Raw genomic sequence first — 15,247 nt, 5'->3', positions numbered from 1 at the left:
CAATGTCTACAATAGCCAAACTATGGAAAGAACCTAGATGTCCATCAACAGATGACTGGATAAAGAAGATGTGGTATATATACACAATGGAATATTATGCAGCCATCAAAAGAAATGAAATCTTGCCACTTGCAACGATGTGGATGGAACTAGAGTGTATCATGCTCAGTGAAATAAGTCAATCGGAGAAAGACAACTATCATATGATCTCCCTGATATGAGGACATGGAGAAGCAACATGGGGGGTTAGGGGGATAGGAGAAGAATAAATGAAACAAGATGGGATTGGGAGGGAGACAAACCATAAATGACTCTTAATCTCACAAAACAAACTGGGGGTTGCTGGGGGGAGGTGGGATTGGGAGAGGGGGAGGGGGCTATGGACATTGGGGAGGGTATGTGCTATCGTGAGTGCTGTGAAGTGTGTAAACCTGGAGATTCACAGACCTATACCCCTGGGGATAAAAATACATTATATGTTTATTAAAAAAAAAAGATTTGGAAGGGGAGGCGAACCATAAGAGACTATGGACTCTGAAAAACAACCTGAGGGTTTTGAAGGGTCAGGGGTGGGAGGTTGGGGGAACAGGTGGTGGGTAATGGGGAGGGCACGTTTTGCATGGAGCACTGGGTGTTGTGCAAAAACAATGAATACTGTTACGCTGAAAAAATAAATAAAATGGAAAAAAAAAAAAAAAAGAAAAGAGATCTGATGGACATAACCAAATGTATCGGTGGTCCCTGATTTGATCCTGGTTCAAAAACCAAACAGCTATAAAAACATTCTGGAGGCAACTGGAGTAATTTGAATATGCACTGGAATTAGAAGACATTAGGAAATTACTGTTATTTTTGTTGGATGTTAAAATGATATATGGCTATTTAGGAGAATGTCCTCATACAGAAATATTGAGGGGAAAAAATTATCGTAATGTCTGTAATTTACTTTGAACTGGCTCAGCGAATAAAAAAATATACATATAAATGAAATAAATTATATTAAAGTGAATCAATTGCAGTTGAATCATTCATATGTGAAATAACAGTAATTTTTCACAGAAGTCTAGGGTCCCACTTGGAACATAATTATATTTCAATGTTAAACTACTATGCATGTGTTGCTCTCGCAGTACAATTAGGCCTTCAGCAAAGTGTGTTTCTAAAAAGTTCAGTATGAAAAATATCCAATCTTTTTTCTCTACTATGACTGTCGGGGCAGAGACAAATCGCCTCACTATATCCATACTCCTTAGTACGGGAATGCTGACCTTGTTGAAGGTACTAATGTAATGTTGAAGGTACTAATGGATAAGGTAGAAAAACTACATTTACCAGCTTCCCACTTAAATAGGGAAGAGAGCTAACAACATGCAAGCAGAAATCATTATAAGAACCACCACAAAAGCTCTTAACAGGAGAGCTAAGTCACCTGGCAAGTATACCCCAGGACCATGGTTACTACCTCTTTCTCCCCATCTGGAATAAAAGCACGATAGCTGGAGCTAAAGCAGCCACCTGGAGGCCAAGAGAATGCAAACAGTTCCACCCCAACATCTTAAGCCACTGAACTGGTGGTAGCAGTAAATGCCTACATGCCAACCTCTTGTTATAGGAAGAACATAATCCCCAAGGTTTAGATTACTGTAGTTGTCTCTATCACTCTCAGCTGATAGAAAAAATGTCAAGGAAAAGAAATGCACTAGTACCCAAGACATAACAGAATCATTCTTTATGAAACGAGCCCCTTATAAAATAAAAATGAAATGGGAAATGCCAGAGAATTGTGAGGAAGAAGAGATCCTGGGTATATGGTGCCCTGCATAGAGCACCTTCTTGTTAACCCCAACCCTAAGCTACTTGCTTCTCCTGAGCAAAACAACTGCTACTAGCATGTCTGGCCAACCGAACAGAAGTGAAGCCTTAGGTTCTGGCAAAGAACATGTGTGAGGCATTTTCTCCAGTGGACTAAGTAATAAACTGGAAAACAGCCAGCACTGAGGACTGGAAACTACAGAATGCAGAGAAAATTTTGGAAAGTCAGAGATGGGGAAGGAGGCCACAGCCCACTCTACTCCTGGCTTGCAGTGCAGGAAAGTACAAGGAGACCAGACAGCTGAGGAACAGGGAATTGACAGCCTATCTGCCAGAGCAGGTTCATGGCGATACAGACCCTTTTGCATATAAGGAAGGACTGACACCACAGAGGGTTTCCTAACACCCGGTCTTGGGCTTCAATAAAACCACCAAGGCAGACTACCTATACAAAGAGGCCCAGCTGCCTGAGAAAGATCAGGAAGGAGAATGAGAACCAAACTCTGTAAAATAGAATTTCTGCAGGAAACAGAATACTTTAATTAAAAGGAATACCTCAAGGGGTGCCTGGGGTGCTCAGTGGGTTAAAGCCTCTGCCTTCAGCTCAGGTCATGATCCCAGGGTCCTGGGATGGAGCCCCGAATGGGGCTCTCTGCTCAGCAGGGAGCCTGCTTCCTCCTCTCTCTCTGCCCGCCCCTCTGTCTACTTGTGATCTCTGTCTGTCAAATAAATAAAATCTTAAAAAAAAAAAAAGAATACCTCAAGAGAAGAAGGGAATTTAAAGAGATTCAAGTAAAGTACTCAAACACATACACACACACACATACTTTTAAGAGTGGGAAAAAAACGTGCTATCGTGAGTGCTGTGAAGTGTGTAAACCTGGCGATTCACAGACCTGTACCCCTGGGGATAAAAATACATTATATGTTTATTAAAAAAAAAAAAAATTTGGAAGGGGAGGCGAACCATAAGAGACTATGGACTCTGAAAAACAACCTGAGGGTTTTGAAGGGTCAGGGGTGGGAGGTTGGGGGAACAGGTGGTGGGTAATGGGGAGGGCACGTTTTGCATGGAGCACTGGGTGTTGTGCAAAAAGAATGAATACTGTTACGCTGAAAAAATAAATAAAATGGAAGAAAAAAAAAAGAGTGGGAAAAAAACAAACAAAAACCATGATTTTCCAACTAAATGTTTTTAGAGAATGAGCTGAAAGAGAAATAGACTAACCTGAAAATCACTCACCCAGTCAGGAAATCCTTTACAGTCAGGTGGAGGAAGAGCTACTTGATGATATACACAGATTCAGAGAGAATATTAGCCACATGATGAAAGAATCACAAAAAGTAGGATGCCTGGGTGGCTCAGTTGGTTAAGCGGCAGCCTTCAGCTCAGGTCATGATCCCAGCATCCTGGGATCGAGTCCCACATCAAGCTCCTTGCTCGGCGGGGAGCCTGCTTCTCCCTCTGCCTCTGCCTGCTGCTCTGTCTGTCCATGCTCGCTCGTGCTCTCTCTCTCTCTCTGACAAATAAATAAATAAAATCTTTAAAAAAAAAAAAAAAAGAATCACAAAAAGTCTCCAACTAAACAAATGAACCAGAACAAAGGAAAGAAAATAGCAAAAAAAAAAAAAAAAAGAGTAGCTGGCATAGGCATACAAATGAATGACAATTAAGAGAGTATTTAGACTATGTAGGGTTAACTAACAACTCCTGAAACAACAGGGATATACTTTTCAAAGATACTCTATTAAGTAACACACCACTTCATGGGAACCTAAGGATTGTTGGGGAAGAACAGCAAGAAGGCAAAACCATCCCAAAAGTCGCACACCATGTGTGGTAGCAGGGGAGGGAAAAAGAGGGAAGAGAGAGGGAAACAGAACATCTCATAGAAGAAATTGTGTGTTTTTGTGGAAAAAATAGCTAAGCTCTACCTATCAGACAAAAAAATCATCCATCTGACTGTGAAAGAAGGAAAGAGTAAGTAAATCACTAAAGAAAAAGAGTAGAACTAAGTAATTAGAGGGGAAAAAAGAATGAACAGTGACTTGAACAGACAGCAAAATAAGGAAAATTATAAAATAAGTCACAATATAAAATAAGTAATAAGCATAAAGAAAGATGACAAGAATGAAATCAGCTATTGCAGCCATTAACCTAAATATGAAGGAGTTAAATTCTCTTATTAAATGAGACTATGAGACTGTAATACTACATTATGAAATATAATCTAGCTACACGATTATAAAATATAAAACAAAATGATAAAAGCGAATTTAAATGAGTAGATAGATATAAAAAAAGGCAATAGTGTCGCTTTCAGACAAGAATTAAGTTAATTGCTGAATGCAGCAAACAGAATATTACAAATTATTATATAGTAATAAAAAACATTATTTATGAAGAAGATATGAGTAAGAAAACAGAAGTATAAAAATACTAAATATGCCCAAACTTTCAGTTATAAAATAAGTCATGAAGATAAAAAATACAGCATGGGTAATACAGTCAATAATACTGTAATAATGATGTATGGTGACTGACATGATTACACTTCCTGTGGTGAGTACTAAGTCATGTACAGAGTGGTTGAATCAATCTGTTGTATACCTTAAACTAATAAAAGATTGTATGTTAATTATAGTTCAATAAAAAATGGTTAAAATGGCCAGTTTTAAGCTATGTATATTTTATCAAAATAATTGAAAAATTAGCCAACTTTTCATCAAAAAAGATATATATCTACTATATAATACATATGTATATGATATACATACAAAGAACTAACGTGGGAGACTTTAAAATCTCTCTTTCAAAACTGGACAGATTAAAATAGTAAGTGGAGTCTTTTGGGTTTTCAACATTCAAAGGGGAACATGCATCCTGATATTTACAGCACCCTTATTTTTTTTTTATTATTAACAATAAAATTATTGTTTTTTTTATTTATTTATTTTATTTATTTTATTTATTTATTTATTTATTTATTTACAATAGCCAAACTATGGAAAGAGCCCAAATTTCCATCAATTGACAAATAAAGAAGATGTGGTATATATATGTGTACATATACATATACATATATGTATAAACATATATACACAGCAGAATATTACTCCATCAGCAAAAAGAATGAAATCTTGCCATTCTGCAATGACATGGATGGAAGTAGAAGGCATTATGCTAAGTGAAATAAGTCAGAGAAAGACAAATACCATATGATGTCACTTAATGTGGAATTTAAGAAACAAAACAGATGAACATAAGGGAAGGGAAAAGAAAAGAGAGAGAGAGGGAAGCAAACCATAATTAATTATGGAGAAAAAACTGAGGGTTGGTGGAGGGAGATGGGCAGGAGAGAGGCTAAATGGGTGATGGCACTGGGTGTTATATGTAAGTGATGAATTACTAAGTCCTACACCTGAAACCAATTTTACCACATGTTCACTAACTAGAATTTAAGTAAAAACTTGAAATAAAATAAAATAAAATAAAACGTAAGAATATTTTTTAAATGCCATTAATTTTAGAGCACCTGGGTGATACAGGTGGGTAAACCTCCAGCTCTTGGTTTCAGCTCAGGTCATGATCTCAGGGTGGTGGGATGGAGCACCATGCCTATCTCAATACTCAATGCGGAGCTTGCTTAAGATTCTCTCTCCCTCTCCCTCTGTCCCTCTAGCTCATGCTCACTCTCTCTGTCAAATAAATAAATCTTTAAAAAAAAAAAAAAAAAGCCATTCACTTGAAAACTTTTTTAAGTTAAATATCCACCAAGAATTTAAAAAGGGTATCATTCCTAAACTATAATACAAAAGGCCAATAAACTACAAAATGATAAAAGACATCAAACCACATATTAAAGAAGTTTTTTAATCACAGACACGTCATATTTAAACTTCTAAAATACAAAGAAAACTAGAAAAATCTTGAAAGTGAAGGGAAAAAAAGAATTTATGTATAAAGTAAGACTTAGAGCAGAATTCTAATCAGACTGTAAGCCAAAACAAACAAACAAAAACAAATAAGCAACCTCTATAATGTAATGGGGGAAAAAAATAAACTGTCAACCTTGGGAACATAGGAAAATACTTTTTCAGACAACCAAAAACTGAGGAAATTAATTGCCAGCAAACTGTGGTATTAGAAATGTTCAAAGAATATTGCTCAGGTATAAGGAATTATGATACCAGACAGAAACTTATTTCAAAACAAAGTAGTTAAGAGCTCCAGAAATGTTAAAATTTATATACAGATAAATAAGGAAGACAATCCCTCTTATTTTTTAATTGCTCTAAAAGTCGACTGATGAGCTAAAGGGAATATAGTAAAAATGTAAGGTTTATAACATAAAATAAAATAGATTTAAATAATGGCATAAGGGATGGGAAGGAGGATTTGCAAGTATAACTACTGTATCTCGCCTCCTCTTTGACACCTCTGCCTGTGGTCTAACAGAAACCTTAAAATCAATTTGCCTTCATCTGAGTTCCTGATCCTCCCCCTTCAAGTCAGCTCCACTCACAATATATATCAGTCTCAGCTGCTGATGGACAATCCAATTTCTCAAGTTAAAATCCTTAGACTCATCCTCGATCCTTCCCTTTCTGTCCGCCTCACTCATCAGCATAATCTGTCACTGCTATCTTCAAACTACCCTCCCAGAACAGGCACTATCGTGGTCTAAGCCACCATCTTTTCTCAGCCAGATCACAGCAACAGAATCCTAGCAAGTCTTGCAGGTACACACTTGCCCTGTGGCCAGCTATTCTCAACATAGCAGTCAGAGGGACCCCTGATAAACTCAAGCCAGATTATGTCACTCCTCTGCTCAAAGGCCTGCAGTGGCTCCCTGTTTTCACTCAAAGAAAAGTTGACATCGTCACAATGGCTGAAAGAAAGAAATGTGGCTCTTGGTATACCTCCCTTCACTAATTCTGACCTCCCCCCTAGTACATGGTCTCTGCTCACTCCCTTCCAGCCTCATTGGGCTCCTTGTCCACAACAAGCAAAATCCCACCTCAGGGTCTTTGTTCTGGGTGCTGCCTAGAATGCACTTCCCCTAGAAGTCTACTTTCCTCCCATCCTCTAAGTCACTAACCAAACCTCCCTTGCTTAGTGAGGACTCACCGGACCACCTAATCATACTAACATCCCCAAACCCAAATCCATGCACTCTGCCAAGTCTTCCATACCTGGCTCTACCTTTTCTTTTTTCCGTAGCACTTATCACATTGTAACGTAGTATAAAATTCATCTAATATGTTCCCTGTTTAGTTTCTGTCTCTTCTCAGTAGAATGCAGGCTCCACAAGAGCCATAATTTCTATTTTGTCCACTACTGTACTCATAATGGCCAGTACAGACTTTGATCACGAATAACGTGTAAAATACGATCTGCATAAATGGAAATTATGGCATACTGAGAGCATAAAATATAGTCAGTCATTAAAAATAATAAATTACAGCCAAAGTAGATGACTTGAAGGGACTCTCATAAGATACTATTGAAGGGGAAATGCTCCATGATGAAATGAGTTTACTCTTTTCTCATTTTTGTTCAAAACTCAAAAAATGTCATTTTGTAAAAAAAAAAAAAAAAAAGTAATTTTTTTGAAAGTGTACAAGTGGATGTGTGTCCATATTGTTTTATGAGCATGGACAAAGTTTATCAGTATAGAGAAAAAAAAAACTTTTTTCAGTGAGAAGGATATATGGAATGATCTGAGTTCAAATTCTGATTAATCCACTTATTATTGATACAACCTTTCTCAAAATCCGTTCCCTCAACTATAAAACAAGGATGATAATGGCCACTTTGTAGGCTTGTTGTAGGACTAGCATGTGACTGTGGGGTCATTCATTCCCCCTTCTGTCACTAGCAACTAGGCCTGTGCCTAACAACTTCAGATGCTCAATAAATATTTGTTGAAAAAATTAACAGTTGCTATTATTATCACATACAACAAAACAAAATATGAAGTTTCTCAGAAAAAAAAAAAACAGTTTAAGTGGATTAGTTATACAGTTTAAAATCTATAATAACACCAGGGAATACAAAGCTGCACTGAGTCACTATCCTAGAGCGTCAATGTGCAAACCTGAAAAAGAGATAGCACATATGGCAGGCATCAATGGTGATGACTTTCCCACTGATTATGTTTCCAGATTAGTTATCATCAGCCACCAGGAAATCTAAGCAAACGTTCATTGGCAGAATTTTAGCCCTAGCATAAAGATCCATTGTTTCTTCACTAGATTCACCTTCGAAGCTGATCAACAAAACACTTTATTCCACAAAATCCAGTCTCTTTATATTAACATTTATGCATGGTGATTTTTCCTCTATGCTTTTACTTATTTTCCTTTTCAGGGTACCTCTCCCCCATATGTTTTTCTGGTACCTTTCTCCCATATGTTTTTCTAACTCTACACAACTTGCGCTTTTTTTTTTTTTTCCGCTTATTTTCTTTTCATAAACTCAGATTTGAACCTTTCTTTCAGGTATTTTTCACTTGGGATTTGATCTCACTAAATGTCTTTACTGCAAATCCCTCAAAGAGAAGCAAGGTGTTTGCCTTGATTTGAAAGAGAGTTGGTATTATGGTAGGCACAGGAGCTTGAGAGGAAGCTGTTAGCTGCAAGGCTCCATGCAAAGCTTCTCTGGGCTTCGGTGTCATTATTTGTAAAATAAGAATGGATAAATTTAATTACTTCTGAAGTTCTTTTTTTACTTCTATGAATATACTTTTTTCTCCCCCTTATAAGGGAACCACTCATCCAGGTTTTATTGCAAGAATGACAATTCCAAAGATCTTCCCCAGAATCAATACTGAAAAGAGGCAGCAGAATATTCATCAACGTGGCAGATTTGCAATGGGTACTTTTTATCAGGACCAGTATGTGGGGAAGGACCCATCCACTAGCCATCATATAATGCTCCACATAAACTAGGCAAGGAACAATTATACTTTGGAGCCCAGGTTGGATAAAAATGGCTCACCAAAAATGTTTACATCCTCATCCCCAGAATCTGTATGGTACTTTACCTGATAAAAAGAGACTGGGCAGATGTAATTACATTAGGGATCTTGAGATGGGGAGATTACCCTGAATTACCTGGGTCAGCCGATCTAACCACTTGGGTCCTTAAAAGAGAAGAAAGAAGTGTCAGAGTCAGAGAAGGAAATATGACCACAAAACCAGAGGTCAGAATGATATGGGGTAAAGGCATGAGCACAGGAACGTGGGCAGCCTCTGGAAAACTGCAGAAGACAAGGAGGTAGACTCTAGAGCCTCCAGTAAGTATCAGCTCTGCCCATTCATTTTAGATTTATATTTTCCAGAACCATAAGATAATAAACTTGTATTGCTTTAAGCCACGAAATGTGTGATAATTTGTCACAGTAGTAACAGGAAACTCATACCCCAGCACTGTTAATAAATTTTGCCCTGAAAAGTAGCTGTGTATAAAATCCCAGGATATCTGGACAAAGTTTGAACTAGAAACCTACGTTTGTCCATGAGAAAGGCAAAGTAGAGTGGGACACTGCCCTAGGGTTCGTGGGCACAGGATGCCACTTAGGAGCCACTTGGGCAATAAAGCACAAGGTTGAGAGGGAAGGGGACCAGGAACAGCACTACCCCAGTGGGGCCAATTCATACAGGTGGTGTAGAAATAGGCCTCGACGATGCTCTTTAGTGCTTCTTCTGGAACTGGGGGACAAAAAATCTGGGAAAGACATAATTTTATTTCACTTAGACTTAGTTATTTCCTTTTCAGCTTCAGCTTTCCTGCTAGTCTTTTGTGCTTTTTAAAAATACAAACCCAGGGGCGCCTGGGTGGCTCAGTGGATTAAGACCTCTGCCTTCGCTCAGGTCGTGATCCCAGGGTCCTGGGATCAAGCCCCACATGGGGAATCTCTGCTCAGCAGGGAGCCTGCTTCCCCCACCTCTGCCTGCCTCTCTGCCTACTTGTGATGTCTGTCTGTGAAATAAATAAAATCTTAAAAAAAAATTAAAAAATAAAAATACAAACCCAGCTCAGCTTGGGCAAGTTAAAGAACTTCTAGATAGAAGGGAAAATAACTACATATCTGATCAGATAAGGCTTTAAGCCTGCTAGTAAAGAATGAATTGGAAAGGAAAAAAACTTTTAAAGGTCAGCCTAAAGACAAATGCAAAATTTCTGACAAAAAGTAATGATCCAGCAAGTATTTAATCTCCAAAATGGGGATAATAATAAAACCTTCGAAGACCATTGTACAATAAAATGAGAAAACGTATGCAAGTACACAGTGAACAGAAAACCTAGACTTCATAAGGGGTGATTGTGTGCGACCCTTTCAGGCTGCCACAGTTTCCAAGACAGTACTTCAGTGGAAATGTTTCAGCAACTCCTTTCGTCTGCAGTAGTCTGTCACAAGAGTTACTAGCTCTTAACACACCACTTCTGTTTTACTCCCAACAAGTCTACATACAAACTGCTCAACTCCATCCAAATGGATTAAGAGCACAAAATCTGATCAGACTCAGAGCAATCAGTATATCATGGGTCCACCACTTAGTCTGGTGTCACCCAGGTAATACTGGAGGTGTCACACCAACAGATGTGTGAAGTTAAAATGCTCAGTAATACAGATATTTTAACAATAATAATTTGACTGACCCCAAGAAATTCAACCCCTCCATAAAGCCCTCTTTGATTCTCTCTGCATTTTCTGATCACTTTACTTTAATGATGAAGCAGCGAGGGGAGGGGGGCAGGGGGACGGGGGGGGGGGGAGGGTAGGTCTCTCCTTCTGAACTTTTGCAGCACCTCTTACCCAGTTTCACGCCTCATTTGATTGACTATCATAGCGCCACTGAGATCGGATGGAAACGATTTCCTTCGCTGTCTCCTTGACCAGACTAAAAACTACTCTGATTCAGCAATTCCATTGCCTAATATTATGACTGGGAGAATCAATCCAGAGAAACAGGTTGAAATTATCGTAATAATCTTCATGATAATTTGTACTTTTTTACTAGTTTACTGCTTATCTCCCTGCACAAGAAAAAAAGCTCCTTGTGGAAGAAGGCCACGTCTGTCTTGCTCACCTGTGTACCCTCAGAGCCTAGCATAGTGCCTGCCACATATGAATGGCTAAAGGACTAACTCAGAGAAGAAAACCAACTGCCTGCAACAGACCTAAAGGAAAGGAAGACTGGCAGTACTGTATTTCCTGCCTTAATCCTTTCCATAAAATCAGAGAATTTGAGAGCCTGAAGGAACCTTGTGGTTCACCTTTCCACATTTTGGGTTCCAAGCATGTCAACCGCTACCACCCACTGATTAATCTCATTATCCATGAGGGGAAATAAATAATGGTCATGATATAAAAATGTAATGTCATAAGGTATTTGTTTGCTTAACGTTTTTTGTATGTATATTTAATGTATTACCTTTGAGTAATAATATTAATTTTAATCCGCATAGTACTTTATAATCTAAAATTCCACATCTTCATTGAAGCATTAAAACTGTGCTCACGAGGGGCATCTGGGTGACTCAGTGGGTTAAAGCCTCTGCCTCCGGCTCAGGTTATGGTCCCAGGGTCCTGGGATGGAGTCACATCTGGCTCCCTGCTCAGTGGGGAGCCTGCTTCCTCCTCCTCTCTCTCTCTGCCTGCCTCTCTGCCTAATTGTAATCTCTGTCAAACAAATAAATACAATCTTTTTAAAAAATTATTTAAAAAAAAGAACTGTGCTCATGAGATAACACATAGGAGACACTTAGAACGGGGTCTGGTACATGGCAGGCAAAAGTGCCCACCCTATCCTCATCATTAGCACCACAATGTATATAACCATGAAGAAACTCAGGCGTCCTTCTTCTACTCAAGGGCCTTCCAACAGTCTCATCCATTCTTTCTCCAAGGACAGTTCATGGCTTACACAGAAATCGCTACCAAAGGACCTTCTCCTCATCTAAACTCTAACTTTTATAATGGCAAAAAAAGGAAAGGAGGTCCTTTCCTTTTCACTTTATTTTCACTATGCAGACTTTCTACCAAAAAAAAAAACAAAAGGAGAGAGAGAGAGAGAACACAAGAGAGGCAGCAGGCCTGCAAAAAAAAGATAATGGCCAAAGAAAAACCTTGTAAGGCTGAGGTTGAGCCAGGACATTAGGTGATTCTGCCGCAGGGAACCCACTCTAGGAATCACTGCAAAAAAAGCAGGGGGACGTGGATGAAAAAAAGGATTAAGGGGTCCCGTTGTTAAGGACATCTCAAATGGACCTGATCAATATAGTGGGAGTGGAATATCTAGAAAGATCAGTACCAGTCTGGATTAGATTCTCTGAATTTGAAATCAATAGATGACTTGCATTGCAATTATTTAAAAAAAAAAAAATAGAAATGTTATATGAGATTATGTGTTAAAGAAGTGTGAAAAAAATTTGTAAATTCCAATGTGTATATATATATATATATAACGTGATATATTCCAAAATTATTTAGAATAGAAAATATGAAAACTTTAAAGTAACGTCTTTAATTTAACTGCTGAAATACTGTCTTCTCAGGCCCCTTGATCCTTGATTTATGGCCAGTAGGCCTATTAAAGGTAACTTGGAAAATATTTAAGAATCGAGAAACTACATGCAAACAGGTAAGGGATGCACGGACATTTAGCTTCAGGCTGACCACTCAGGTAAATCTATTCCTCAGCTTCCGCATGGACCTCGGCCTTTGGAAGGCAAAGGAGCTAAAGCCTATCTCCAGGTCGTTTCTGGCATCAATGAACCTCTCCATGATCAATAACCTTATGACTAGTATCCTGTGATCATAACTAAATTATGTCACTACTAGTGTGACATTTGAATTCAATGCAAAATCTACATATTCATCTTAAATATAAATAAGCATTCTGGATTAAAATCTCTATGTGTTCTATATGTTGAAGTTACAAGAGCCAGGAAAAGGTAAGTGTCTATTTAGTACTGCAAAAATAAAACAGAATAATATGTGGTGATTTTGGAAGCAGTTCATTCTATACCCAAAATAATTTTAAAAATTCCAAATAATCAAATACTTCAAAAAATAAGTTGAATTCATAAATGTATCAAAAGAAAATACATTGGCCAGCTGTTTCTAAAAACCTTGACGTAATAGAAGACAAAAACTAGGGATTATGTAATAAATTCTAATAGCTGTATAACTTTTTAATTATAACTACTAATAACAATAAACAAATTAAGAACTGTGTTTAAGAACTGTGTTTGCTTTTTAAGTAGTACACTTAGACCTGAGACCGTCAAGAAAACCCATCTGGGAATTTTCATATCCTGTAAGAAAAGATTAAAAGCAGAATTTCAACTTCTACTTTGAAAGAATGTTGACTTTGACATTTACTTCTTTGGCAAAAACACCTATTCATAGGTTCATCTCAAATTCAGACAAAGTGTTGATTCCTGGTTTTCACCTTTGAGCATTCGTCCAAACCCCCATTTGAAAAGGTTTGCTTCTTCCACTCTTATCCTAGGAGATACTTATAGGTCATGTTGTCAAGAAGTCAAGAAGTCCCGCAGCACCTGTCCATCTTCTTCCCCCTGCTCTTCAGGTGAAGGGGTTGATGGAGATTTATACCCAGAGGAAAGGCATCCTAGTGTCTCTGTGTGCACTCTGTGAACCTCTTGCTAGCATACCTCTCCTAAACAAGCCTGCTCTTGCCGCCAAACTTCCATTTTTCAAAACTCCTGTTTTGGGGAGAGGGCGGGGGAGGGCTCGAGGAGGGAGTACCCGGCAGGGATAGATCTGAAAAAAACATGAGCTTTGGAACCAGAAGCCGTGAATTTGAAGCCGACCTCACTAACTCGGCAGGAAATTCAAGCTTGAAGTGCTTCTGTTTTTTCATCTCTTACAGGAGGATTACTGTTCTCAAGGGAGTTGCAGGGGTGATGTTACTTAATGTAGGTCAAGTGCCAAGTACTGACCTTGGCCCAAAGTATCTGCTCAATAAAAGGTGGCTCTCACTACCCTGAGCATTTCACCACTGCCTTCATGGTTCCAAATTTTACATATCCTGTGACGCAGCTGGAACACAGGTCTCATCAACTCCAAAGGTCTGGAATTTTCCAGCAATCTCTCCTCCTAGGCCTTTGCTTTCAACATCCAACACTTCCAGGCCGTTTCCCTATGTACAGTGCAATATGCCTACCTTGCTCATTTGCCGCTAAATTTCTGGAAGGTGCGATCTAGCCTGAGAAAATCCTAAGGCAAAGAAAAAAGATGAGAGAGTCTAAGACTGTCTCGTTGGCACCTCCCAGAATCCACAAAACACATTCTGAAAGGAAGGGAAAGCAGTTCTGCATGCCTAAATGAGATTCTAAGGCCTGTGCAGAACTGCGCTCCGGGCGCCGCCTCCAATCCCTACAGGGAGAGCGAGGCGCTTCTGGCCACATTTCCTCATCCTAAAGGAAGAAAAGCGGCGACGGGGTTGCGTGCGCGCCTAGGAAGACACCCGCCCACGCGCGGCTCCGCCAACGCAAAGACGCAGCTCCCTCCCTGAACCAAGGAAGAGGGAGGCTCCATCCGGACTCACTTCCTGCAGGGCAAAGGAAAGACATCTTGCCGCAGGGCGGCCCGGGGCAGTTCAGCCCCCGGAGCAGCCGGCAACGGAGAGCGCCCCGCAGGCACTTACGTGGCGCAACCCGCTCGGGAGGCGCGGGCTGGCGAAGGCCGCCCCGCCAACCCTGGCCTCCCCGCGGGACCCCCGACCAACCCCGGCTAAGGGCGACGCCCGCGGAGCCCCCGGCCCGGCGGAGGGGGGACCCCGGGAGGCGCACAGAGCGCGGCAAGAGCAGGGGCGCGCATGCTGCCACCGGGTCACCCACCTTTCTCACTCTGCGGGCAGTGTAGAGGCCCATCCCGTCCTGAACCCGGGAGGACTTCAGGGAGAACCTGTCCGGCACGTACATGCCCAGCATTTTCCCGGCCGCGGCCGCCGCCGCCTCGCTCAGCACCAGCTCCCTGCGCCCGGGCGGCGACACATCGAAATTTGGGGTGCTGGGTGGAGGGGAGAGGCCGGCGGGAAAGGAGGAAATGGAGTTTTCCTCCCAGAATCCCCACCTCCCCGGCGATTCCAGGATCCCCCGCGGCTCAGCCCCTCCTAGTCCCAGGTCTGGCTCAACCCGGAGCCGCAGCGGCCGCTGCTGCCATTGCTGCAGCGGGGGCGCGGGGGGCGCGGGCCGGGGCGCTGCGGGCGCAGAGACGCCGCGCGCTGATTGGCCCGAAGTTGGCGGCTCGGACCCGCGCCGGGCGCGGTGCCGAGAGCGGAGCTGACCTCTGGGCCTCAAACCTAGAGGCCAGCGAGAGGAGAGGACCCGCCTGCTCCCCGTGCCCCGCGCGGCAGTTTACGGACCCGCCCTGGTCCCGCTTAGGGTTTTGGCCAG

At 40.8% G+C, this 15,247-nt stretch overlaps 1 protein-coding gene across 2 annotated transcripts in view; it reads right to left on the bottom strand.

Annotated features, from left to right (window-relative positions):
- PRDM5 (PR/SET domain 5) overlaps positions 1-15,012 on the bottom strand; it is a 223,695-nt gene extending 208,683 nt beyond the window's left edge. Inside the window, exon 1 of one of the 2 annotated variants that reach the window (XM_045998068.1) lies at positions 14,690-15,012. In XM_045998068.1, the coding sequence (XP_045854024.1) occupies positions 14,690-14,782 (93 nt within the window). In that variant the 5' untranslated portion in view covers positions 14,783-15,012. The remainder of the gene's footprint in view (positions 1-14,689) is intronic. The other variant, XM_045998069.1, reaches the window with a different exon arrangement.
- Between the last annotated feature and the right edge of the window lie 235 nt (positions 15,013-15,247).

This window comes from Meles meles, chromosome 2, assembly GCF_922984935.1.
Source record: "Meles meles chromosome 2, mMelMel3.1 paternal haplotype, whole genome shotgun sequence".
NCBI classification, from domain to species: Eukaryota; Metazoa; Chordata; class Mammalia; order Carnivora; family Mustelidae; genus Meles; species Meles meles.
The sequence above is the reverse complement of the archived record's forward strand: the minus strand, read 5'-3'. Positions and strand labels throughout refer to the sequence as shown.